This window comes from Gopherus flavomarginatus, chromosome 11 (assembly GCF_025201925.1).
Source record: "Gopherus flavomarginatus isolate rGopFla2 chromosome 11, rGopFla2.mat.asm, whole genome shotgun sequence".
In the NCBI taxonomy this organism is placed as follows: Eukaryota; Metazoa; Chordata; order Testudines; family Testudinidae; genus Gopherus; species Gopherus flavomarginatus.
The window spans coordinates 14,076,065-14,103,381 of record NC_066627.1 but is presented as its reverse complement, the minus strand read 5'-3'; the positions used below and the strand labels follow the sequence as shown (position 1 = coordinate 14,103,381).

Below are 27,317 nucleotides of genomic sequence, written 5' to 3'. Positions count from 1 at the left end.
CAATTTAGCATCATTAAAATCTAATGGTTACAAACGTAGCCAACATAAATATTTTAAATCAGTTTTAACATTATGGAAAGTGTGAAGAGTATGATTTATTTCAGTTGTAAGGTCATTCAGGGGAAAAGGTAGGAGAGGGGAGAAGTGCTAAATTAATGCTAAAATGCTAAAAACACCTTTTAAAATATTTTATTCTCATGAAATAATTAAGATATTTTCTTGCAAACTCATTTATGCTCAAATTATAAGTAATCAAAGTTCAGAGATGATATACAGTATTCTTCAGACCTTTGAGTGTGAGTGCTGGTGCAGTGTATGTCTCAGAATTCAGCTTGATGTGCTAATACCCTCCTCCCCCGATTTTATCACATGACCACAGGTGCTCAACACACAGACTGCGCCATTAAAATATGTCCTTGAATTCAAAATATCCTTATCCTGATATTCACTAGTTCAACAGGCACACTAAGATAATTTAGGGCTACTCACATGAGTCAGACTTTGCAAGTTCATGTCCCAATGATTGACTCGTTACATATATGTTTTTTATCTTGAAATATCTATATTCTTGTCAAAGACAAAAATTCTAAGGAGAGCTTTCCTCAAGGCTTCCTTTACTTCCTTGTTTCTCAGACTGTATATGAGGGGGTTGACCAGTGGGGTCAGGACTCCATAGAAGACGGAGAACACTTTGTTTAGATCCTTTAGTGCATCAGAGCTTGATAGCAAATACACAATGACTAGAGTCCCATAGAAAATTGTCACCACAATGAGATGGGAGGAGCAAGTGGAAAAGGCTTTTTGCCTCCCAGTGCTGGAAGGGATTCTCAGGATGGCAGAGATGATGCAAACATAGGATGCCAGTGTTAAAAGAAATGGAGGCAGTGTGAATATAGAGGAATGTATGAAAGCAGTAACTTCCAGCATGTGAGTATTGCTGCATGACAGGTTTATTATTGGGGTTAAATCACAAAAGAAATGGTCAATTTCATTGGGGCCACAGAATGTTAATTGGGACATCATAAATATTAAGATGGCAATAGATGTAAATCCACCTATCCAAGACCCAACCACTAGCTTGATGCAGAATTTGCTATTCATAAGGGCTGCATAATGCAGGGGTTTGCATATCGCTAAATACCGATCATAAGACATCATAGATAAGAGAGAACATTCAGTGGTTGCCAGAGAACCAAAGAAATAAAATTGTGTGATGCAGCGTCTAACAGAGATGGTTCTGTCCCCAGTCAGGAGACTGGCCAGCATCCTGGGCAGGATGGTAGAGGTGTAGCATGTCTCCAAGCAGGCCAAGTTCCCCAGGAAGAAGTACATAGGGGTGTGAAGGTGCAGCTCAGCCACAACTAGTGCAATGATGAGGATGTTTCCAACCATGGTCACAATGTAGATCACTAGGGACAGCAAGAAGAGAAGGATCTGCAGTTGTGTGAGTGTCCCGAATCCAAGGAGGATGAATTCTGTGATGATTGTTTCATTTCCTTGTTGTTTGTTTGCAGTAGGTTTCATCTGGGGGAAATAAAAACAAATACTACAATTTATAGTCTAACATTCAAAGGAGTCAACATTTTAATTCCAGTGTCCCCCTGCTAGTTGCCATCCCAATGACTGGGTCAAGATGCCAGATGGTGACAGCATTCTTGGTAGAGGCACTCTTCCCTCCACTGTGAAATAGTTGATTATATTACCACCTACCATCCTCTTAATGTAAATTGAGATTTATGAAATCAGCTCTCTACTTAAGCTCAGTTGCTCTTGTGTAAAATGAAGATAAAGATACTTAGAAAGTTTTTTAATATCTATGATAATGATTGCTTTATCACTGCTAAGCATTATCGTACTGTAATGAGATCACACATAACTTTGAATAGATTCTAGGAAGAGATACTAAACATGCCTGACAGTCACATCAAACTTTTTAATTTCTGCAGATCTGGCATAAATTGTGTGTTTGACAACATATTATTTTCAGAGATTTCCTAATTTTTTCCAATCTGCATGGAAACTTTTTAAAGACATCATAATAGAGGCTTAAATTAAATGTATACCTCAAATTTAAAAACATAGTAAGAGGACCAAAAAAGTGCCACTGTGGCTGAACAACAAAGTAAAAGAATCAGTCAGGGCAGAAGGGCATCCTTGGAAAAAGCAGAAGTTAAATCCTCTTGAGGAAAATATAAAGGAGTATAAATTCTGGCAAGTGAAGTGTAGAAATGTGATTAGGAAGACCATAAATGAATTGAAGAACACCTAGCCAAGACTCAAAAAGTAACATATTTGTTTAGTACATCAGAAGCAGGAAGCCTGCTAACCAACCACTGGACAATGGAAATGCTAAAGGAGCACTCAAGGTGGATAAGACCATAGTGGAAAAAACTAAATGAATTGTTTGCATCAGTCTTCATGTCTGAGAAGGTGAGGGAAATTCCCCAAATTGAGCCATTCTCTTTAGGTGGCAAATCTGAGGAATTGTCCCAGATTTAGGTGTTGTTAGAGGAGATTTTGGAACAAATTGATAAACTAAACAGTAATAAATCACCAAGACCAGATGGTATTCACCCAAGAGTTCTGAAGGAACTCAAATCTGAAATTGCAGAACTACTAAATGTGGCATCCGATGAAGTGGGTATTCACCCATGAAAGCTCATGCTCCAATACATCTATAAGGTGCCACAGGACTCTTTTACATATCCAGACTAACACGGCTACCCATCTGATAGTTAAATGTGGCATGTAACCTATCATTTAATTCAGCTTCTGTACCAAATGACTGGATTATAGCTAATGTGATATCAATTTTTTAAAAAACTCTCCAGAAGCAATTCTTAGATTTTCAGAAAGCCTTTGACAAGGTTCCTCACCAAAGGCTCTTAAGCAAAGTAAGCTTATCATGGGACAAGAGGTAAGGTCCTCTCATGGATCAATAACTGGTTAAAAGATAAGAAAGAAGAAGTTGGAATAAATGGTCAGTTTTTTGAATGGAGAGAGGTAAATAGTGGTGTCCCCCAGGTATCTGTACTGCAACCAGTACAGTTCAGTTTATTCATAAATTATCTTGAGGTGGCAAAATCTGCAGATGATACAAAACTACTCAAGATAGGTAAGTTCAAAGCAGACTGAGAAGAAGTAGAAAGTACAAAACCGGGTGAGGGGTCAACAAAATGGCAGATGAAAATCAATGTTGATAAATGTAAAGTAATTCACACTGGAAAACATAATTCCAACTATACGTATAAAATTATGTAGTCTAAATTAGCTATTGCCACTCAAGAAAGTAATCTTGGAGAAATTGTGGATAATTTCTGAAAACATCCATTCAATCTGTCATGAGTCAAAAAAGCTAACAAACAGAATGTTGGGAATAATTAGGAAATGGATAAATAAAAAGACAGAAAATATCATATTGACTCTATAAAAATCCTTGGTATAACTGTGACATTGCACACCATAAGGCTTTATGGAAATATGCTTATGAATATATATATAACTGGAATATATTTTATGCTACATGTGCCACGTAACATGTCTCTCTAAAGGTTATGATCTACTGAATATATTCCTCCTATTTGTATGCATGTATCATTTTTTTATTCGAACTTATGAATATTGTCTGTGTGCTTGCTTGATCTTAAGTATCCTTAGTAAAGCATTTGGTCAGCTTCTTAAGAAAAGAATGTGAAAATTAAGTGCCCAATCAAGAAATACTTAATGAACAGTGGATCTTGGAAGTTTCCAATCCACATAAGAAGTCTACTTGAGAATGTTCATGGTAGCATGTAATCCATGGCTGCTACCTGTAAATTCTGAGTCATGAATGGACATGTGACTTGCCCATGCGACTCCACAACTCCACCTTGTAGATGAGACTCTACACCGGAAGAGGGAGAGGTGTCCACCCACAAGATAAAGTCTATTTAAACCCCTGGGAGACCCCTCCATTTTGTCTTCAGTGGCTCAAGAGATAGCCTCTCCACCCCAAAGGATACCTGGAAGAAACTGGAACATGGGGCAGTAACCACGGGAGGTGTGAGTGATTGCTGGGCCCAGACTAGAAGGAGACTCATTTGTAAAAGGAAGCTTACTGGAAGATCTCTGAGGGTGAGGTTTTATCTGTATTCGGTTCTCTTACTGTGTTAGGCATAGATTTGTGTGTGTTATTTTATTTTGCTTGGTAATTCACTTTGTTCTGTCTGCTACTACTTGGAACCACTTAAATCCTACTTTCTATATTTAATAAAATCACCTTTTACTTATTATTTAACTCAGAGTGTGTGTTAATACCGGGTGCGGGGGCAAACAGCTGTGCATATCTATCAGTGTTATAGAGGGTGAACAATTTATGAGTTTACCCTGTATAAGCTTTATACAGGGTAAACCAGATTTATTTGGGGTTTGGATCCCATTGGGAGTTGGGCATCTGAGTGTTAAAGACAGGAACACTTCTTAAGCTGCTTTCAGTTAAGCCTGCAGTTTGTGGGACATGGTTCAGACCTAGGTCTGTGTTTGTGGCTGGCAAGCATGTCTGGCACAGCCAGGCAGGGCTTTGTACTCCCAAGCTGGCAGGTAAAGCAGGGGCAGAAATAGTTTTGGCACGTCAGTTGGCCTCCCCACGGGTGTTTCTGTGATCCAACCCATCACAATGACCTCACCTTAAGTCAGTGCAGATCTGGTTGCCTCATCTTAAAAAAGATATATTGGAATTGGAAAAGATCCAGAAAAGAGCAACAAAAATGATTAGGGGTTTGGAACAGCATCCATATGAGGAGAGATTAATAAGATTAGAAATTTTCAGCTTTGAAAAGAGAGGACCAAAGGGAGGATATGAGACAGGTCTATAAAATCCGGACTGGTGTTGAGAAAGTGAATAGGGAATTGGTATTTACATCTTCATATAAAAAAGAACTAGGCGTTACTTAATTAAATTAATAGGCAGCAGATTTAAAATAAACAAAAAAAAGTATTTCATCACACAACACACAGTAAACCTGTGGAATGCTTTTCCAGAGGATGTTGTGAAGGCCAAGACTATAACAGGGTCCAAAAAAAACCTAGATAAATTCATGGAGGATAGGTCATCAAAGGCTATTAACCAGGACAGGCAGGGATGGTGTTCCTAGCCCTGGTTTGTCAGAAGATGGGAATGGGCGACAGGGGATGGATCACTTGATGATTACTAGTTTTGTTCATTCCATCTGAAGCACTTAGCCACTGTCAGAAGGCCAGTTACTTGGCTAGATGGACCTTTGATCTGACCTAGTGTGGCCGGTCTTGTGTTCTTATATATATAATATATATCTCCCAAATCTCTTCTAAAGCAAGTTCACAGATGACACTAAGCTAGGGGGAGAGGTAGATGCACTGGAGGGTAGGGATATGGTCCAGAATGGCTACAGAAATTGGAGGATTGGGCCAAAAGAAATCTGATGAGCTTCAACAAGGACAAGTGCAGAGTCCTGCACTTAGGACAGAAGAATCCCATGCACTGCTACAGACTAGGGACCGAGTGGCCAGGCAACAGTTCTGCAGAAAAGGACCTAGGGGTTACAGTGGATGAGAAGCTGGATATGAGTTGACAGTGTGCCCTTCTTGCCAAGAAGGCTAATGGTATATTGGACTGCATTAGTAGGAGCTTTGCCAGCAGAATGAGGAAAGTGATTATTCCCCTCTATTTGGCACTGTTTTGACTACATCTGAAGAATTGTGTCCAGTTTTGGGCCCTCCTCTACAAAAAGAATGAGGATAAATTGGAGAGAGTCCAGTGGAGGGCAATGAAAATAATCTGGGGGGCACATAATTTATGAGGAGAGGATGAGGGAACTGGGCTTATTTAATCTGCAGAAGAAAAGAATGAGTAGGGATTTGATAGCATCCTTCAACTACCTGAAGGAAGGTTCCAAAGAGGATGGAGCTCGACTGTTCTTAGTGGTGGCAGATGAGAGAACAAAGAGCAATGGTCTCAAGTTTCAGGGGTTGATGCCTAGGTTGGATATTAGAAAACACTATTTCACTAGGAGAGTGGTGAAGCACTGGAATGGGTTACCTAGGGAGGTGGTGGAATCTCCATTCTTAGAGATTTTTAAGGCCCTGTCTGGGATAATTTAGTTAGTGTTGGTCCTGCTTTGAGCAGGGGGTTGGACTAGATGACCTCCTGAGATCTTTTCCAACCACAGTCTTCTATGATTATAAAAGGAATAACATAGCATGTTCATTTCTCTGCACCATTCTTTCTGACGGCTGTGTAACATCTAATATTCATGGAATATTTTCAAAAGGGCCTAAAGGTGACATTTTGAAAACTACCTGTGATAAATGAAGCTGGGGGGAGGAGCTCCTTTTATGGACACCCAGCGAGCCAGTTAGCTATAAAGTTCCTGTTAGTGGCTTCTTGCTTTACCTGTAAAGGGTTAAAAAGTCCCCCAGATAAAGAAAAGGAAGTGGGCACCTGACCAAAAGAGCCAATGGGAAGGCTAGAACTTTTTAAAATGAGGAAAAAAGCTTTCCCTTTGTCTCTCTGTTGCTCTCTCTAGCCTGAAGAGAAGGGAGCAGCTGGAATGCTGTGTAAAGTTTGGACCAGGTATGAAAATTCATCATCCATACCTAGAAGGATTAATTGGGACAAGGAATTAGGGTTATTCCTTTTATTTTCTGTAAGCTTGTGGACTCTTCTCTGCTAACCCTAGATGCATTTGTTTCCTTGTAACCTTTAAGCTGAATCCCCAAGAAAGCTGTTTTTGGTGCTTAATTTTTGGAATTGCTTTTTTAAAATCTACCAAAAGCCTAAGCTCCAGGTGTATTTTTCTTTCTTTTTGTTTTTAATAAAATTTGCCTTTTTTAAGAACAGGATTAGATTTTTGGTGTCCTAAGAGGTTTGTGCAAATATTGTTAAATTAGCTGGTGGCAACAGCTAATTCCCTTTTTCTTCTTTCCCAGCTCTTCCCCAGAGGGTGTGTGTGAAAGTGCCTGAGGGTATCCCACAGGGAGGAATTCCCAAATGCACCTTCCTGGGATCTGAAATGGGGTTTGCACTTGAGTGGCGGCATTTACCAGGACAAGGTCAGAGAGAAGCTGTAACCTTAGGAGTTTAATACAAGCCTCAAGTGGCAAGTATTCATCTTTAAAATCCTTGTGGGGCCCCACCTTCTGCACTCCAAGTGCCAGAGTGTCAGTCTTGGCACTTATGGGCCTAAACCTGCACCTAGATATCTTTGAATATTTGGCCCAGAGATACCATATTAAAGAGCATTCTGAAGGTCTTGACTGCTTGGCTAAGGTTGCTGTGACAGTTTGGGGAATATGTCATCTAGTTGTTAATTCAAGTTGTTTTCATGAACCTTATTTGTGATTGTAAGCATTGTTCTGGATGCGATCACCTTTTTTAGGAGATGGAGAAGTTGAATCTGGAAAGCAGTGACAAAGCTACCAACAGTGAATGGCTCACTCCTGGTGTTGAGAGACCAGAGCTAGGAAAGATGACCAGTCACTACCCAGACCGAGGGATGGACAGCAGAGGATGGGATTCAGCTGTTGGATTCAAACACTGCAGTACTTTGTCCATTCAGAGAGAAGAATTGGACCAGGATGTTAAAGTTGCATCTAGGTTTTTGCCTTGACTGAAATGGTCCCAGTTTCAAAGCCAAAGGCATATTCTGTAATCCAAAGAATAGAACAGAGCCCTCACAGGATTTGCCAATTTCTATTGTCACTTCTTAGATAAAAGGCTTCTGATGACAAATTGTGACTTATTGATATAAACTAGGACCATATAGAACATGGTTTGCAACCAAGGTCCTGTAGTGGCACCAAATCTTATGTAAAGGGGATTATATAAGGTGTCTAAGATCATGTTATGGGTTGCTGGTTATGATTATGCTGTCTGTATGTCTGTATCATTTTGTAGTTGAAGTTATGAGTATTGGATCTATACTGTCTGTATTTCAAATTTGTGCTGTGTTTCTGGGAAACATCCCAGACAAGTTGGTGTTAGCTCTGCCTAGCCTACTTGATGGCCCATTAAGGACCATCAGCTACATAACTGACCCATTGAGAGGAGGCAGATACACCTTGTAACTCAGCAGGGTGTGCAGGAACTTGCCTATGTAACTGCAGACTACATTTTGCTGTAATTTTCCACAGTAAGAACAAAGAGGTTCTTACACCTGGAAAAGCCTATATAAGGCTAATGCCTCATCTCCATCTTGTCTTCAATCCTGCTTCCTACCTCTGGAGGGACTTTTCTACAAACTGAAGCTCTGCACAAAGGACTGATGACCCATCCCAGTGGGGGATGTTCTCCAGAGACTTGATTTAAAACTGCAGTTTATTCCATCGCTGCTACAAGCCTGAACTAAGAGCTTTGCCATTATTGTATTTAATTGATTCCATTTAACCAATTCTAGCTCTCATCTCTAACTTTTTCCCTTTATGAATAAACCTTTAGATTTTAGATTCTAGAGGATTGGCAACAGCGTGATTTCTGGGTAAGATCTGATGTGTATATTGACCAGGGTCTGGGGCTTGATTTTTTGGGATCTAGAGAACCGTTTTCTTTTATTTGGGTATTGGTTTTCATAACCATTCATCTCCAGGATGAGTGGGACTGGTGGTGATACTGAGAGACTAGAGTGTCTAAGGAAATTGCTTGTGTGACTTGTGGTTAGCCAGTGGGGTGAAATCAAAGTCCTCTTTGTCTGGATGGTTTGGTTTGCCTTAGAGGTCGAAAAACCCCAGCCTTGGGCTGTAACTGCCCTGTTTAAGAAATTGGTCCTGAATTGGCACTCTCAGTTGCATCCCGCCAGAACCGCATCGTCACTCAAATTAAAAAAAAAAAAGTAAGAACCAAAAAAGAGCCACCATGGCTAAACAACAAAGTAAAAGAATCAGTGAGAGGCAAAAAGGCATCCTTTAAAAAGTGGAAGTTAAATACTAATGCAGAAAATATAAAGGTACATAAACTCTGGCAAATGAAGCGTAAAAATGTAATTAGGAAGACCAAAAATGAATTTGAAGAACAGAAAGCCAAAGACTCGAAAAGTAATAACATTTTTTAAGTACAACAGAAGCAGGAAGCCTGCTAAACAACCAGTAGGGCCAATGGATGATTCAGATGATAAAGGAGCACTCAAGGATGATAAGAACATTGCAGAGAAACTAAATGAATTATTTGCGTCAGTTTTCATGGTTGAGGGTATGAGAAAGATTCACAAATCTGAGCCATTCTTTTTAGGTGACAAATCTGAGGAACTGTCCCAGATTGAGATGTCATTACAGGAGGTGTCAGAGTCCCCCCTCCCTCTGAACTCTGGAGTACAGATGTGGGGACCCACACGAAAGACTCCCTAAGCTTATATTATACCAGTTTAGGTTAAAACTTCCTCAAGGCACAAATTCTTTTCCTTGTCCTTGGATGGTATTGCTGCCATCACCAAGTGGTTTACACAGAAATTCAGAGAAGGGTCACTTGGAATCCCTATTCCCCCAAAATATTCCCCCAAGCCCCTCTACCCCCTTTCCTAGGGAGGCTTGAGAATGAGCTACCAACCAGTTGCCTTAGCAATGTGAGCACAGACCAGACCCTTTGTCTTCAGGACACTGAACTCAATCAGGTTCTTAAAAGAAGAACTTCATAAAGAAAAAAAATAACAGAATCACATCTGAATAATCAGAATGGAAGGTAACTTTACAGGGTAATAAAAATATTTAAAACACAGAGGTTTCCCTCTGAGCTGAACTTCACAGTTACAAAAATGGGAATAAAACTACCTCTGTAGCACAGGAAAATTCACAAGCTAAATCAAAAGATAAGCTAATGCATTTCCTTGCCCCTACTTACAATTTCTGTGGATTTAGATGGATTATACTAGGTATATTTTCAGGAAATGTTGTACCTGCGTGGCTTCTTCCTCCATCCAGAGAGGGAACAACAAAAAAAGAACAACAAATAAATCCTCCTCCCCCTCATCCTAATTTGAAAGTCTCTTCTTTTCAGATTAGTCCTTCTGGTCAGGTGCCAACTAGGTTATTTGAACTACTTAACCTCTTACAAGTAAGGCAATTGAGTACAGTTGCCAAGGATACATAAAGGTTGCTACTGTTTCCCCTATTCATAACAAGAAGTTTTGGAACAAAATGATAAACTAAACAGTAATAAGACTAACATAATAAGATGGTATTCATCCAAGAGTTCTGAAGGAACTCAAATCTGAAAATTGCAGGACTACCAACTGTCGTCTGTAATCTATCATTTAAATCGGCCTCTGTACCAAATGACTGGAAGATAGCTAATGTGATTTCAGTTTTTAAAAATGGCTGCAGAGGTGACTTCAGTCAGGTAAGCCTGACTTCAGTACTAGGCAAACTGGTTGAAACTATAGTAAAGAACAATATTATCAGGCACACAGATGAACATAATTTGTTGGGGAATAGTCAACATGTTTTTTGTAGAGGGAAATCGTGCCTCATCAATCTACCAGAAATCTTTGACGAGGTCAACAAATATGTGGACGAGGGGATCCAGTGGGTATAGTATATTTAGATGTTCAGAAAGCCTTTGACAAGGTCGCTCTGTGATGGGTTCGGTCATGGAGATCCCCTTGGGACTGTCACCTGATGTGCTAAAATTATCTCTGAGCCTATTATCCCTGCCAGCATGGGACTCTAGAACCCTATCTTGTTGAGCCAGACACATTAGCCTTCTGAAAAATAGACCCAGGGTCTGGGCCATGCCCCCAAAGCTGCAGACTTTAACTAAAAACAGCTTGGCAGGTTACCTGTCTCCAGCACCCAGACACCTAGCTCCCAATGGGATCCAAACCCCAAATAAATCCATTTTACTACATATAAAGCTCATGCAGAGTAAACTCATAAATTGTTCACCCTCTGTAACACTGATAGAGAGATATGCACAGCTGTTTGCTCCCCCAGGTATTAGTCACTTACCCTGAGTTTATCAATAAACAAAAAGTGATTTTATTAAGTATAAAGCAGGATCTAAGTGGTTTCAAATAATAACAGCCAGAACAAAGTAAGTCACAAAGCAAAATAAAATAAAACATGCAAGTCTAAGCCTAATGCATTAAGAAACTGATTACAGGTAATATCTCACCCTCAAAGATGTTCCAATAAGCTTCTTTCACACACTGGACTCCTTCATAGCTTTGGCACAAGGTGGGAATCTTTTGTCTCCCTGGATCCCCATCCCTCGTTCTAAATAGAAAAGTACCAGGTTTAAAATGAATATTGTTATCGGGTGATGTGGTCTCCATTCCCCATGGGCTGGCCCACACATACGCAGGCTTTCAAGCAACTAAGGCCATTTACAATTCAGTGTTTCTGGAGCACCCTTAATGGCCTCCCCCTAATATGTTTACATCAGTGATACAAGTTTATATCTTATTCTGCTAAGTCCAGATATGGAAATAATACATTGAAACAAATAGGATGAACACACTTAGTAGAATTCAAGCTTTCTAATTACACCACACCAGGGGTCTTTAGTGTAAAGCATATTCCAGTTATGTTATATTCATAAGTATATTTTCATAAAGCATATGGAGTGCAACGTCACACCCTCACCAAAGGCTCTTAAGCAAAGTAAGCAGTCATGGGATAAGAGAGAAGGTTCTCTCATGGATCAGAAACTGGTTAAAAGATAGGAAACAAAGGGTAGGAATAAATGGTCAGTTTTCAGAATGGAGAGGGGTATATAGTGGTGTTCCCCAGCAGTCTGTACTGGACCCAGTCCTATTTAACATATTTGTAAACAATCTGGGAAAAGGGGTAAACAATGAGGTGGCAAAATTTGCAGATGACATAAAACTATTCATAACAGTTAAGTCCCAAGCAGACAGTGAAGAGCTACAGAAGGATTTCTCAAAACTAGGTGACTGGGCAACAAAATGGCAAATGAAATTCAATGTAGATAAATGCAAAGTAATGGAAAACATAATCCCAGCTACACATATAAAGTGATGGGTTCTAAATTAGTTGTTACCACATAAGAAAGAGATCTGGGAGGCATTGTGGATAGTTCTCTGAAAACATCCACTCAATGTGCAGCGGCAGTCAAAAAAGTGAACAGAATTTTGGGATTACTTGACCCAGCTGCCACTCGCACAAATGGACACAAATTTCCTAGCTCAAACCCCCTTAGACACAAATCAACAAAATCATCCCCACAGCACAACCAACAAAACTAGTAGCCCCAAACAGACAAAGCTCCTTACAGTAGTACACACTCACACAAATCAACGCCCACACAACACAACCTGTACAAACACACAAATCAGCACAACTACTCACACAACAACACAGCCACTGCACAAATAACCCCAGACAACTCTCTACAGCACTGAATGTTGACTCAGTGTGAAGTGAGGCAGAATGGTTGATTTTAATATAGAATAACACCAGGTTCATTTATCACTGGGATTCAGTCTGTTACTGTCTAATTTTTAATTTATCAACCATTTCAAGGCTTTTAAACACACATGACTTTATGAATTTCATCTGTGAAAAAACTACTAGTGAAGAAGCAAGAGGAATGTCTCCAGGAATAGAAGCTTGACACAGAGACTTGGCTGAAAGAGCAGACAATGTTTCAGCATGGAGGAACCTCAGACAAATTTGAAAATATTAGCACTACATTTTTAAAATAAAAACCTTTGATTACTCCTCAGTGGATGGAAATTGAATTTTTGCTCTCCTTTGCACTCCCTTCACCACTTTATCCCTTCTTTTTCCTCTCCTTCCCTCTTCTTCCTTTACTTTTATGTTCCTCTACTTTTTCTTGTTCTCCCCTTAGGGTGTTTTTGGGGGAAAATCAACAAATTACAAGTAAATAAATAAGAGATGTATACACTTAAATTCACATTATAGTAACTGAGTTATCATTGAAATGAATGAAGATAAAAAAGAAGTAAATTAGGAAACAATTCTCCTGTCACTTACTGCAGTATAAATCTGGAATAACTGCACTGAAGTCCACAGAGATGCACTGCGAGAAAACTGGGATGAGAGGAGAATGACATCAAAAGAGAGGTATCCCTATATAAATTCCTGCCTCATGCACTTGCACAGACACAAACAGTCGCCTACGCAGCATGATTCCCCACATGTTGCATTGCAATCACCTATATCTGCTTTGGTGACCACATGAGAATTCTCTCCACACAGACTTTTCTTTGATGTTGCCAGGAAATCTGAGCCACCTTTAGTAACAAATGATGACAGAGGTCAGCCTTCCAGAATGATGCAATGTTTTTTGCTACATCTGATACAAGGGTGGGTTTTAGAATGGACAGGGGGCTGGAATTGCTGAGGAGGGGTTGCTTGGTCATCAGACAAAGCAGCTGAGAGGCACTCATGGTTCCCTAGCCATGGCTTTGTAGTGGTTGCACTGTAGAAAGGTGCCATGTTGCTGGGACTTTGGAAAGAAACACCACATAGACACAGACATTGATAAAAACAGTAACCAGCATATTGTACCATGGCTATAGGTGACACTTTATTACCTTAATTTCACATTAGGAAGCAGATTCATTCCTACTGGGTCTCCAACATCTTTGATGGAGTTGGATCTTCATTACTTATCACTTCTTATTCTTCATCATTTCAGGATCTCCCACAGTCTTCCTGCATGCTGGAGAGAAGGGAGATGTTTCCTCACTCTCTTCCTCCTCCTGAATGCTGAGCATTTTCTCCCCACCCCCATTCTCTGATCCCTTCTTTGAGTGTGATCCTTCCCCCACAATGCATGAATAGTTCAAACCGCCTTGTAGTCTGTGGCAGGCATGAAGAACTGGGCCCCTGGGCAGGATCTGGGTGGAGTTATTCTGTGCTTTCTCATATATCACCCTCAATAACAGGTGTTGCTTCTCCTGACAGATAGCTGTTAGTATCCCTGAATTCCACCATAGCCTGGAAAGAGCCGCTCCAATATGTGGTCTCCACAACAGGCACATATGGCCAACCTAAATCCTAGCTTATATCAATACGAAACACTGAGGGACTCATGGAATTTTGTCTCAGGCAAGCTTCCATCATGGTTTATAGGGCTACTCATACAAGGCAGGATGCAGCCCAAAGAATCACAGACAATTGAATTTTGACCTCAGGTCCCAACTCATCCACTCCCAACCCCTAGTAGATTTACATCCAGGTTTGACTTTGTTCAGCTTTAGAAACTTGTCCCATACCTGAATACAGATGGAAATGTCATATATGCTGCCAGCATGGTGGCTTCCATTTCTCTCCTATGGTAGATCGGTAAGACCTCTGACTGTTTGGTGGTGAATGTGGCACCATAGTATATGTTAGGATATAGATATTCAGGCCTGTTTGCAAAGGCCTATACTTTAAGAATGTAGGTGTATTCTTATCACTTAGCTAGTTATAGAGGTATAAAAGAAAGAATCAAAATCACTGTCTGTGTAATGGCCTTCTCTTACTGTGACAGGCTAAGGCCTTCAGCTAAGATGTAGTTAGGCAGCCATAAGCTGGGAAGTATATGGTCACATCCTCACATTCCAAACTAGTCACATTGAAATAAAGTACTATTGGGCTATTAGGAATACAATCCTGTCCTGATATTCCTATCACCTCCAGAGAAAGGGAAGAGCCTAGAAGACGTAAAAGGAAACTTAGTTTGATAGCATCCTGTCTAGCAAGAACTCACTTATCAATAGACACAGCTGGAAAATCCTTATGTCTGTACAGATGTCGTTGTGAAATCCTCACTTCCGTATTGTTTTCTATGTTTATTTGCATGGTCTCTGTCTGGTTCTGTAATTATTTCTGTCTGCTGTATAATTAATTTTTATGAGTGTAAACCAATGAAGGTGGTGGAATATAATTGGTTAAATAACCATGTTACAATATGTTAGGATTGGTTAGTTAAATTTCAGTAAAATGATTGGTTAAGGAATAGCTAAGCAAAACTCAGGTTTTACTATATAGTCTGCAGTCAATCAGGAAGTAAAGCGGGGAATGGGAACAGATACTGGGGATGGGGGAATTGGGATCATGTTTTGCTAAAGGGGGAATGGGAACAGGAACAGGGACACAGGCAAGGCTCTGTGGTGTCAGAGCTGGGAAGGGAGACACTAAGGAAGGAAACTGGAATCATGCTTGCTGGAAGTTCACCCCAATAAACATAGAATACAGAAGTGAGGATTTCACAACTACATCTATACAGACATAAGTGTTTTCCAGCTGTGTCAATTGATAAGTGAGTTCTTGCTAGACAGGATGCTACCAAACTAAGTTTCCTTTTACGTCTTCTAGGCTCTTCCCTTGTCCTGCTCAAAATACATTGTCAGCCAGTGAATTATTGCTTCCTCACTGTGATGCCTCCTTCCACTCTGATCTCCTTTCTGGACTCTTAGAGGTTGAGCACTGTGAGTGCAGTATGGGGTGCTGTGACTGGTGGGACATGGAACAACATTAAGCTGCACAGGTGTGATGGGTAGCAGGATCCCTTCTTTGACCTGCTATGGAATCAACTATGGTGCATAAGATGCTCATCTCACACAATCAGGGAGGAAGAATGTTCATTTGGATTAGGACCAGCACATGGGTATCTGAAGACATAGATTCCACTCTTTCTTCTGCCACAGATTATGACCGTCACCTCAGCACTCAGTGATTCAGTTTCCCTATCAGTCATAAAGGGTAATATATGCAGTATTGTTGTGGCCATGTCAGTCTCAGGATATTAGAAAGACAAGATGGGTGAGATAATATCTTTTATTATACCAACTTCTATGGGTGAGAAAGACAACCATTCAAGCTACACAGAGCTCTTCTTCATGTCTGAGAACCTTACTCAGACTTCACTGGGGGACACACAGCATCTTCTCCTATCCATGGAAGGAGTATAACTATCTATCTATCCATCAATCCCATGCATCTCTATCTATCTATCTATCTATCTATCTATCTATCTATCTATCTATCTATCTATCTATCTATCTATCTAAACATGTGTGGCAGATACACTTCCTGGTATTTTTGTATATTGCCATTCCTAATATCTGATTTGTGTCCATTTATCCTGTTACGTAGGGACTGTCCAGTTTGGCCAATGTACATAGCAGAGGGGCATTGCTGGCATATGATGGTGTATATTACATTGGTGGATGTGCAGGTGAATGAACCGGTGATGGTGTGGCTGATCTGGTTAGGTCCTGTGATGGTGTCACTGGTGTAGATATGTGGGCAGAGTTGGCATCAAGGTTTGTTGCATGGATTGGCTCCTGAGTTAGAGTTACTATGGTGTGGTATATAATTGCTGGTGAGAATATGCTTCAGGTTGGCAGGTTGTCTGTGGTCGAGGACTGACCTGCCACCCAAGGCCTGTGAAAGTGGGGGATCATTGTCCAGGATGGATGCCTACCAAAACTAAGAATTGTTCCAGCCAGATCCAGAAAGATTTTGATTTGTCTGAGAAGAGAGTACTCCCTGTCTTTGACCCACATGAGGTCAATCTAACAAAGGCTGCCAGTGCAGCTGTTATAAAATGAACAAAAGAAGAAGAAGAATCCTGGGGTCCTCTCTCATTTATAGTCTGGGCTGACTCCAGTTCAAATCAGGAATATATAAAACCTGATGAGCTACCTCAAGGATCACAGTAAGGCAAAGTGGGGTATCTGTTCAGATTTCATACACTCAGGAAAAAATCCCCTACACTTTGAAAAGAGTAAGGATTGAGTAAAACCTCAGTAAAATCCTCTGGATTATGCTCATGGAAAAGGGAGGTGAGCTCCCAGTTAAAGCAGCATTGGTCATTAAGACATGCCATTAGTCTGGATGTGGCCCTCTCAAAAAGATCTGTATCGATGCTTTATTGCAGCTCTATTTGAGAGAAAGCAAAGGCGAAAAACTCAGGTTTAATCATGTTTTATTCCACAGTTCTTCTAAATATATGTTCACTTGGCTCTCTGTCTCACTCTCTCTCTCTCACACACACACACACACACTGACATGCATATATACATACATATGCAGAGTATCTATGCAGCAAGCATATTTTAAAAGGAATGAATGTTCAGCTTGCTTAATCTCATGGTCCCCTTTTTCTAAAACCCTAGAAATTTCCACAAAGAAGCCCCTGTTTGTGCTGTCCAATTTTCAGAATTATTTGACTGCCCCTGAGGATTGCCAAGAAGGGGCAAAATTGTTTTTAATTAGAAACATTTTAAGGTCTTGCATAATTACTGTGTCTATTCTGAACCCTGGGATGGAACTCAATTCGAGAAACTTCTTCTGAATCATTTACTTCCTGAGGTACACAGGTTGTTCTGCTGAATTAATTTGCAGGTTGTAGCCCAAGTTTAAACCAGATTTAAAACCCCCAAAATGGGTTCTTCAGATCTTAGGTTCCACTGAAGGTCCATCTCTGGTTATTAAGATTAATTTTTTACATGATGAGAATATTGAACTAGAGATGATTGGAAAATGGCATTTCTAACTTCAGGGAAATATTGACATTTTAAAATTTGTTTCCTTCCTGAACTTGAATATTTTGAAATTTTCATGAAATGGATATTGTGAAAAAAAAATCCAGATACATTGAAGTGACATTATTGAAAGGTTTCATTTTGATAATGTTGAAATATTTCATTTCAATAATTCTAAACAATTACTGTTATAATGTAAAATGAAACATAAAACAAAACATCAAATATAATATTGTGTATAATATATAAATTTAATATTGTATTTAATATTCTAAGGTAATATTTTATAAATAAATGTGACAAAAAGTCGAAATGAAACAAAATAAGAAAGACAGAACAAACTGAAATGGAAAAATCTATAAACAAAATAATGCATTTTGATTCAACTCTTCAAATTTTTTCTGTTGAATGTTTTGTTAAAATTGGCCCATTCCTGCAACGTATTTTGCTTTCAGCAAAATGGCATTTTACAAAGGAGAACAGTGTGATCATTCCCCTCCCCCCAACTACATATGTATCTAATATCAGTAATTGCTTCCCTTTGTTTTCAGGCTCCAAGATCTCTGCTGAAGAGTGTTGAGGACATGGGGAAGGACAACCAGACATGTGTGACTGAGATAGAGTTGCTGGGATTCTCCGATTTCCAATCACTGCAAGTCCTACCCTTTGTGCTTGTGTTCGCCTTCTATGTGATGGCCCTGATAGGGAACACTCTGATTGTTATCGTCACGATCACAGACTCTGTCCTTCAGACCCCTATGTATTTCTTCCTCAGGAATTTATCCTTCCTGGAGATCTGCTACACCTCGGTCACCCTGCCCAAGATGCTGGTCAACCTGGTCTCGGAGACCCAGACTATCTCCTTTGCAAGCTGTGGTGCTCAGATGTGTTTCTTCGTTCTCTTTAGTATCACCGAGTGCTGCCTCCTCTCTGTCATGGCGTATGACTGGTACGTGGCCATATGCCACCCCCTGCAATACACCCTCAGCATGAACCAGATTGTTTGTGCTTGGATGGCAGCCAGTTCCTGGATCGTTGGTATCCTGGTAGGTTTTGGACACACCATTTTGATATTTACACTGCCTTTCTGTGAGTCTAATGAATCAATCATTTCTTTTGTGACTTTTTCCCTGTGCTGAGACTGGTCTCCACAGACACCCACAAGAATGAAGCTGCAGTTACTACCACCACAGTTCTCTTTATCCTGGCACCATTTTTGCTTATCCTCTTGTCATACGGCCTCATCTTCTACACCATCCTGAAGATGCCCTCAGCTTAAGGCAGACACAAAGCCTTCTCCTCCTGCTCCTCACACCTCATTGTGGTTTCTCTCTTCTATGGGACTGGAACTTTTATTTATATGCATCCCAGTTCAGAACAGTCCCAGGGCAGTAATAGGTTCCTTTCCCTGATATATACCTTGCTGACTCCAACATTTAACCCTGTTATTTACAGCCTGAGGAACAAAGAGATAAGATCTGCTCTCCGGAAGACAATAGGCAGGAAAATGTTCCCTCGGGTAACATCTATAGGATGATGCTGTTGTGTGTTGTGCTTGAAAGACTCTGGGGTGGGGAAATTGTACTTCTTCATTCTTGCTAGAAATGCAATATATGCTTGTCTGAAATGTCTTAAATGTTCTCCTCTGAGCCAGGCACAAATCATGAGTAACTCCAGTGAAGGATTAATTCTCCTTACACTCATAGTAGCGTAAATGCATAAAACACTGGTGAGACCTAAGAAAGGGTAGAAGATTGATTAATCGGAGAGAAAACGGCCTCCTGGCAGAGACTGAAGGATATATATTGTTAATGAAAGAATGGTTAACCAATGACTTAATCAAAACGAGTAAGTAACTGGGAGTAAATGATTCTTGCATTTAACAGACAAAGTTATAGCAAGATCCAATGGCTAAAAGTTGATCTAGACAAACGTCAAACTGCAAATATGATCCAATATTTTACCAGTAAGAGAGTAAAATCAAGAGTGATTAAGACTCCAGAAAAAATGGGAGAGGGCTCATTAATGAGGCGGACAGGCCACATGGATTCAGAGACTTCTGGATTGCTTGGTAAGCTGTGTACAAGCAAGTAGTTTGTATTTTAATACAGCTAAATATAAACGTATACATCTAGGAAGAAAGAACACAGGCCATAAGTACAAGATCAGGCATTCTATCCTGGGAAGCAGTGACTCTGAAGAAATATTTGGGGGCTATGGTGGATAACCAGCTGAATGTGAGCTCCTAGTGAAATGCTGTAGCCGAAAGGGCTAACGCAATCCTGGGTTGCCTAAACAGGGAAATTTAGAGTAGAAATACAAAGATTATTTCTCCTCTGTATTTGACACTGCTGGAATACTGTATTCTGTTCTGGAGTCCACAGTTGAAGAAGGATGTTGATATATTGGAGAGGGTTCAGAGAAGAGCCATGAGAATAATTAAAGGCCTAGAAAACTTGACTTAAGTGAAGAATTTAAGGAGTTCAATCTATTCATTTTATGAAAGACAATATTAAGAGGTGACTTGATGACCATCTATAAGTGCCTACATAAGGAATGAATATTTGATAAAGGGACTGTTCAGTCTAGTAGAGACAGCCATAGCAAGATTCAACAGCTGGCAGTTGAAGCTTGACAAATTCAGGCTCCAAATAAAGAATCTTTTTTTTTTTTTTTATACAGTGAGAGTAATGAACCATTGGAACAATCTGTGATGCTGATACCAGATCTGATCAAAACTGCATGTTCAGTTGAAAACTGACAAACTCACAGCTGGAAGTCAGGTGGATTCAAATATGTATTAGCAGAAGATCAAAAGAAGCTGTTAAGTGTATGTGAATGTGTTTAGTGTTTCACCTTCATAAATTAATGTGATTTTGCATGCATTGTTTTCACTTATACATATCTTGTTAATATTTTGCTTTGTATATGCTCCCTAATATCTAAACAATATTCCAAATATGAAAGAAGCCTTGTGTTATGCAAATGAAGGACTCTTATGAGAAAGATAATGCAGCTCAGGGACTTCAAAGTGATTGTGTAGGGCATTCAGAGTTCAGAAACTCTAAAAGCATCCCTCTCTCACAGCCGTCAAAGAAGAAACCATGTGATAGCTGTCCTGTCAGATTATTCTAAGAGAGCAAGTATAAATATGGATACAAAGGAAAATGATTCATCTCAGGATGGGTTGGATTCTAACAGGGCAGAATAATTGAAACAGAAAAGGACATACCCAGAGCTATTCAGGGTTGTCCTGAGAGACTTTTGGGAAACTGGCAGATTACTCCATGTCTGCTGCCGTTTGGAATTATAGACTCATCTATGCATACACTTTAGCTGCTTTAATCTCTCAATAACTCACAATTCTTTTTCTTAACTAATAAACCTTTAGTTAGAATTCGCTACAAGTGACGTCTTTGGTGTGAGATCTAGTGTACATTTCAACCCAAGTGGGTGAGAGGTCTCTTGGAAAGAAGAGTAACTTAATGTTTTCATGTAAAAGAGCATTTATCAAATAGTCCAGCTTTCTTGTGGGTTAAGACTGGAGTGTTTAAGGGGACTGTTCGTTACTCCATAATAAGAGTATGTAATACTTTGGGAGTTCACATTTGGTACTGGCTATCTTTCTGAAAGGTACCCTTGTGTTCAGCTGAGCATTGTGGGATACGTTCAGGAATCACCAGCTGAGGTTCTACAGGTGGCTTTGTAGGAAGTGGTTACCCTGATGACCTCTTCTGGTCTTAAAATGTTGGAATCTATGAACAGTTCACTAAAGCCAATAGTCCAGATTTTCCTCTAACTTAAACCAGTGTAAAACAGAGTTCATGTAGTTGAGGTAATTAGATTCAAGCCATGTAAACTTCCATCTAGGTAGGAAATGGTGGGCTTTTTATCACATATATATCATATGATTGATGACGTTTTGCTTAATCTTAAAGTGTCATGAATTCAGATTGTAATCTCATTTGTTATGGAATAGTAATTTTGTGTGAAGCTTTTATCATACTTGTGTGTGCTATAAAATAATAATGATACCCTGAACAAAATGTTTATGGAAGTTCTTTCAAGTCATTGTACTTGCTATCTATTTGTATATACTGTCGATAAACATATCAGAATGTTTAAGAATCAACTTGTCTTGGATTTTAAAAGGACCTATGGGAATAAGAAGCCCAATTCCAGATGATTATCAATGGCAGCTGGGCACCTAATTCCATTTGGTTCCTTTGAGAAATATCATCCATAAAGAATCATGAAGTTGTGTGTGTCTTCTGGAAAAAATGACATTGTTATTAAAGAGCATGCTCTAGTGTTTAATTAGCACGATTATTTTGGGAGGTAATAATTAGTGTTTAGTCATGCTAAATACTTACATTTCCATATCTGCTCTGCATGTATTCACACTTACCCAGGCTAAAGGTATAAAGTAACAAACAAAGTAATGATGGACATGTAAAACTCCACCCAAAGTAAAGAATGTCCCACTTATTGGCTTTACACATAACTCTCAGGTTATAGGACTGGACTCTGACTAAGCCGGTGGCTTCCGGTGGAGAGTACAGGAGGGGTGCCCCCTTTTGGGCTAGCTGTACACTCTGGCAATCAAGCCCTTCCTCTGTCTCATATGCAGGAGATTGATGGGTTTGGTGCTTCGAGAGCCGAAGCTGCAACTAGTCCTGTTGGCATATGCCAATGACATGCTCCTCATGGTCCAGGACTCGAATGCCTTGGCATCGGTGGAGGCTTGCCAGACCATGCACTCAGTGGTATCCTCCAACCGGGTCAACTGGATCAAGAGCTCTGGCCTGGTGTTCAGGGATGAGTGGCTGGCGAGCTCCCTCCCACCCGCGCTTGAGGCCATCTGGTGGAGCATGGGACCGCTGGTCTATCTTGGCTTTTATCTCTCTGACACGCATCCATCCCTGTCTCAGAACTGGCTTGGTTTACAGGGCAGGATGATGGAGCGGCTCCAGAAATGGAGAGGACTACTTTGGTGTCTCTCCCTTCGTGGAAGGGCACTGGTACTCAATCAACTAGTTTTGTCCATGCTTTGGTACTGGTTCAACACCCTCGTCCCGGCCCCAGGCTTCCTGGCTGACCTCCAGACGGAGATTCTTGAGTTCTTTTGGCTGGAACTGCACTGGTTCTCTGCAGGGGTCCTCCACTTGCCCCTGGAGGAGGGAGGGCAGGGCCTGAAGTGCCTATGCACTCAGATCCATGTCTTCCACCCCCAGGTCTTGCAGAGGCTCTTTTATGCTGTAGATAGTCCTATGTGGAGAGTATTGGTGCATGCCTTCCACCGCCGCTTCCGAGGGCTCCGATACAACCGGCAGCTCCTTTATCTCAATCCAAGAGGTCTTCTGTGAGACCTCCCTGGGCTGCCGGTCTTCTACTAGGACCTCCTTCGGACCTGGAAACTGTTTTCACTGACCAGGTCCGTGGCGGCCAGCGAGGGGCAGATCTACTTGCGGAGCCCCTGCTACACAATCCGCAGCTCCATGTACTCAGGATTACCTTGACCTGGTCCTGCAAGAGGGCACACCTTGCCCACCCTCCACTCCAGGCCCTCCGGACCTTTTTATGGGGCCCCTGCCCTGTGGACCCAGCCATCTCCCCCGCCCCTTCTCCGTGAGCCAGCTGCATGACTTGCAGCAGGTTTGCTTCCAGACTGTGCCACAGAAGCTTCTATACATGCTCGTGCTCCACACCATTCACTTCCTCACCCTCATGTCTCACCCTAACACAAAGTGGCAGGACCTCCTGCCACCTTTGGAGAGTGAGGAGCCCCAGTGGACCAGCCTATACTCCATCCTGGTCCTGAGGCCTGCTGGGGATATCAGCTGGCATGTCCTTCATGGGGCCATGAGTGCGGCCATGTATTTGAAGCGGTTTATCCATGTCACGGACACCTGCCCTTTCTGAAGCTTGAGGGAGACCCTGGTGCATGTTTACTTAGAGTGTGCCAGGTTGCAGCCCCTATACTGGCTCCTCACAGATATTCTGTTATGTTTCTGTCTGTATTTTTCCCCTCACCTCCTCCTCTATGCACTCCCTATCCATGGCCCCACAAAGTCATGGGATCTCCTGGTCAACCTCCTCCTGGCCCTGGCTAAAAAAGCCATCTATAAAACCAGGTAGAGGAGGTTGGTCGATGGAGACTCCTGTGACTCTGGGGCCTGTTTCCAATCCTCTTTCCATTCACGTATCTGAGTAGAGTTCCTCTGGGCGGCATCCACTGCCTCCCTTGAAGCCTTTAAGGAGCAGTGAGTGCTGTCCAGGGTTATCTGCTTGGTGTCCCTGTCAGGCTCCCTTCTTTTGACCCTCTGATCGCACTCCTGTCTCTGTTATTTTATTAGTTGTCCCCCCAAAATCAGTTGGTTTCCAGATCTTGTAGATCCTCCCCTTAGGTTTGGAGAAGAGAAGTCCTTCAGTAGTGGGTCACCCCACCTCCAGGAACCCAGTAGGTATAATTGCCTATCCCATGTACTCCCCATTCAAAGCCCTCGATTTCATGGTTTATTTACAAAGGGCTAAGCTGCTCCTATGCCCATGGATGTCAAAGGAAGTCAGTCACCAGATCTGCTTAGGTGCTTTTGAAAATCTCAGGAGGCATCTATGTGCAGTTTTTAGGTGCCTAAATACCTCTAACAATCTGGTTTGGTGCACTTTTGAAAGTTTTTCCTTTAATCTCTTGGTGTCTCAGTTTCCCATCTGTGAAATGGGGTTAATAGCACTTCCCTCACAGAATGAGGATGAATTTGTGCAAGGACTTGTCTTCACTGCAACAGCTTTCTAGAGTTAGTGCACTTGGATTACTCCACTCAAGCAAACCTAGCTGGCCTTGGAGTGCATGTACACATATCCTCACTGAAACTAGCCTCGTGAGAGTGAGGGTATGTCTCCACTGCAGTGTGAGGTGTGACTGCAACACAGGTTGACACACCTGCAATAGCACAGCTAAAAACAGCAATGTAGACATGGAAGCATGGGCTTCAGTGCAGGCTGGGAACTCTGGGAGGTATGTGTGCTGATAGCCTGAGCTGCTGCAGCCACACTGCTATTTATTTATGTTTGAAACTTTTATTAAGGCAAAGTTACAATGAAATAGTAACATACTACAGTGCACATTACATGTTATTCATTCAGGATCAAGCTAATCTCCAGCGAACTTGGCTAAAGATACTGGCTATCTGGTGGAGGCATCTTCCTCCTCTGTGTATGCTAAAAAGAGTGACCAAAAATTTTAATACCTATCCTCTTACTGCTACGTCTCTTGTGTATGTACTTGGCATGAAAGCTTTTCCATTAAAAGGCAAGTCCATCTTTTTTTTGGGGGGGGGCATAGGGGGACACCATAGTAAGTGATAACATTTCTTCATGTCCTGACTGAGGCCAATATAGAGTGCTAAAAAGGGGTTTCCTCTCCCTTGGACTTCAGATGAGGCCAACTCCCAACCTAGACTGAGCTTTGCATCAATTCAAAGAGAATTGTTAACTTTCACTTGAACAAAACTGCAACCATCACTGGATCTGGTGGATATTTTACATTTAAGACCTGGTTTACACTTAAAATTTAGGTCAACCTAGGTACAGTGCTCAGGCATGTGAACAAGCCACACACTTGAGTGCTGTAGCTATGCCAACTGAACCCTTGCTGTAGGTGCAGCTACATCAGTGAAAAAAATGCTGCCATCAGACTAGCTAATGTCACTGGGGAAGTGGTGTTCCTACTGGTATGGGCCATTTTTAGGAACCAGCCATGTGCTCAACCCACTGCCAACTTTTAGATGGACTATCAATTATTTTGCTTATTGCCAAGGGTAGCACCTGTAAGGCCTTTGTACCAGTCTTAGCATCACTAGACAAAGCTGAGAGGGAGGGGCAATCATGAGGAGAGGGCCTGACTGTGTCCTCTCTGATATGTTGGGGTAAGCATCTGTGAAAAATGGGAAGTCTAGCTATATTTGACTTCTGGTGTGTGTATATTATTGTCCATGAGAATGCAGACTCTGCAAAAACACATCTGTATAACTAATCACTTAAAAATGCTTGCTTCATGCTTTTTATTTGATTGACATGTTGATGTAATGTAGCAGTTAATAACATAAAAGGGGAAGACAAGTCTGAGGAATTTGGATTTGACCTTCTGGATATCTCTTGTAATCCCTGGAAACCAGCAGATAGTTGGCCCCTTGAACCTTGTCCTTTGACCACTGAAGATCCCCCCATACTCTGGATAACTATTGTTTGGAGGTGCTTTATAATCTAATGTGTTTGCAAGTGTTTGAGACTAAATAAACCACAGTCTTTGAGTAAAGGCATTCTGTTGAGAGTGCTGGAGGTTAATAACATGCTGGCTTTAAGTGAAAGCACTTCATTTTGATTTGTTTGTGTCAGCCATATAGCAGACAGAGTCTCTGTGTCTCCCTTCATTTGTCCTGATACTCCCTCACAGAGAATAAAGTTACTGAGAGCTTTGGATTTGAGTAACACTGAAACGATGGAAAACACCTTCTATCTCTGTAGGATGCACTTACGCTACATTACAGGATTATAACAGCATGGCTACAGAGCCATAGGCCTTATCTGCACTGGGGGGGGGCAATGTAAGGTACTCTATTCCCGTAGCTGAAATCGATGTATCTTATTTTGACTTACCTCCCGTCCTAATGGTGAAAGATCAACGGCCATGGCTCTCCCACTGACTTTGCTTCCGCTACTTGCCCTGGTGGAGTTCTGAAGTCAATGGGAGCATGTTCGGGAATCGATATATCGCCTCTCGACGAGACACTATATATCGATCCCCGATAGATAGATCACTACCCGCCGTACCCAGAGCTATGCTGTTGTGATCCCCACATTGTAGACATGATCTAAGTGTTATTTTGATGGGCCATTGCATTTCAAATTAACAATTTTTCACAAAATAAATACATCCTCCATTTTCTTTGAGAGGGAGAGGAGTTGTATAAAGAACTAAAATGACTAAAATTGAAAACATAGTTTTGTTACTCCTAGATTTTATTTTATTTTATTTTATTTTATTTTACTTGCTAGGGGAAGCATTATAAACAACAAAGAAAGAAAGAAAAAAAAACTGACATTTTGGCAGGCTTTCCCTGACACCAAACCACCACTGTTGTGTCATAGTGAGATGAGACAATCTTGAATATCAAGCTCTTTGGATCATTGTGATTTTTTTTCTCATTAATAAATTAACATTTTGGAAAACTTTTCATGTTTAACATTTTTCTCCTTCTATCCATCCATTCCAGGTTTGAATGGTTTCTTTAAAAAAAAATCTTTTTCCAAATAAAATATTCTAAGCCTGAATCTAGTCTTAGTTTCATGGGAGCAGGTGATCAGATGCCACTGAGAAAATAAGCGAAATAAAAAAGATGAAACCAGCAGTATTTCCGCTAAAACTAATCAAATTAGTCTGGTGTAAATACAGCATAGTCACACTCTGGCTCAAATCCCCAGTTGGGGTAAATCAGAGAAGCTCCTTTGAAATAAATGGGCCAGATCTGCAGATGGTGTGAAATGACATTGCTTCACTGAAGATTCACACCCACTGAGAATCAGCCTTACTTTGCCTTTAGTAAAGTCTCTTTGCCATGACTTGTCATTTCATTCTGACTCTGAAAGTCAGCCCAAACACCTCACCCAGGCTTAAGAACAAAACTCATCTGGTTTCCTTTGTGGGTGCCTCTTTGAGACTCAGAATCATCCAGCCTCCTCTGCATCAACCACATCAACTAATTAGACATGAGAATTAGAAGTTTATATTGCCATAATTGGACTCCTAAGGGACTTAAATGCAAAGTGCCCACTCGTACTCCTGAATCA

The 27,317-nt window shown here is 41.0% G+C and overlaps 1 protein-coding gene and 1 pseudogene across 1 annotated transcript; one reads left to right on the top strand and one right to left on the bottom strand.

Moving 5' to 3' along the window:
- Positions 1-546: 546 nt before the first annotated feature.
- Positions 547-1,524, bottom strand: LOC127031141 (olfactory receptor 11L1-like). The gene has a single exon (XM_050917912.1). It carries the CDS (start codon positions 1,522-1,524, stop codon positions 547-549), a length of 978 nt encoding a protein of 325 aa, XP_050773869.1.
- A 16,528-nt stretch (positions 1,525-18,052) lies between these two features.
- On the top strand, positions 18,053-19,005 carry LOC127030827 (olfactory receptor 10A7-like; annotated as a pseudogene).
- The last annotated feature ends 8,312 nt before the right edge of the window (positions 19,006-27,317 follow it).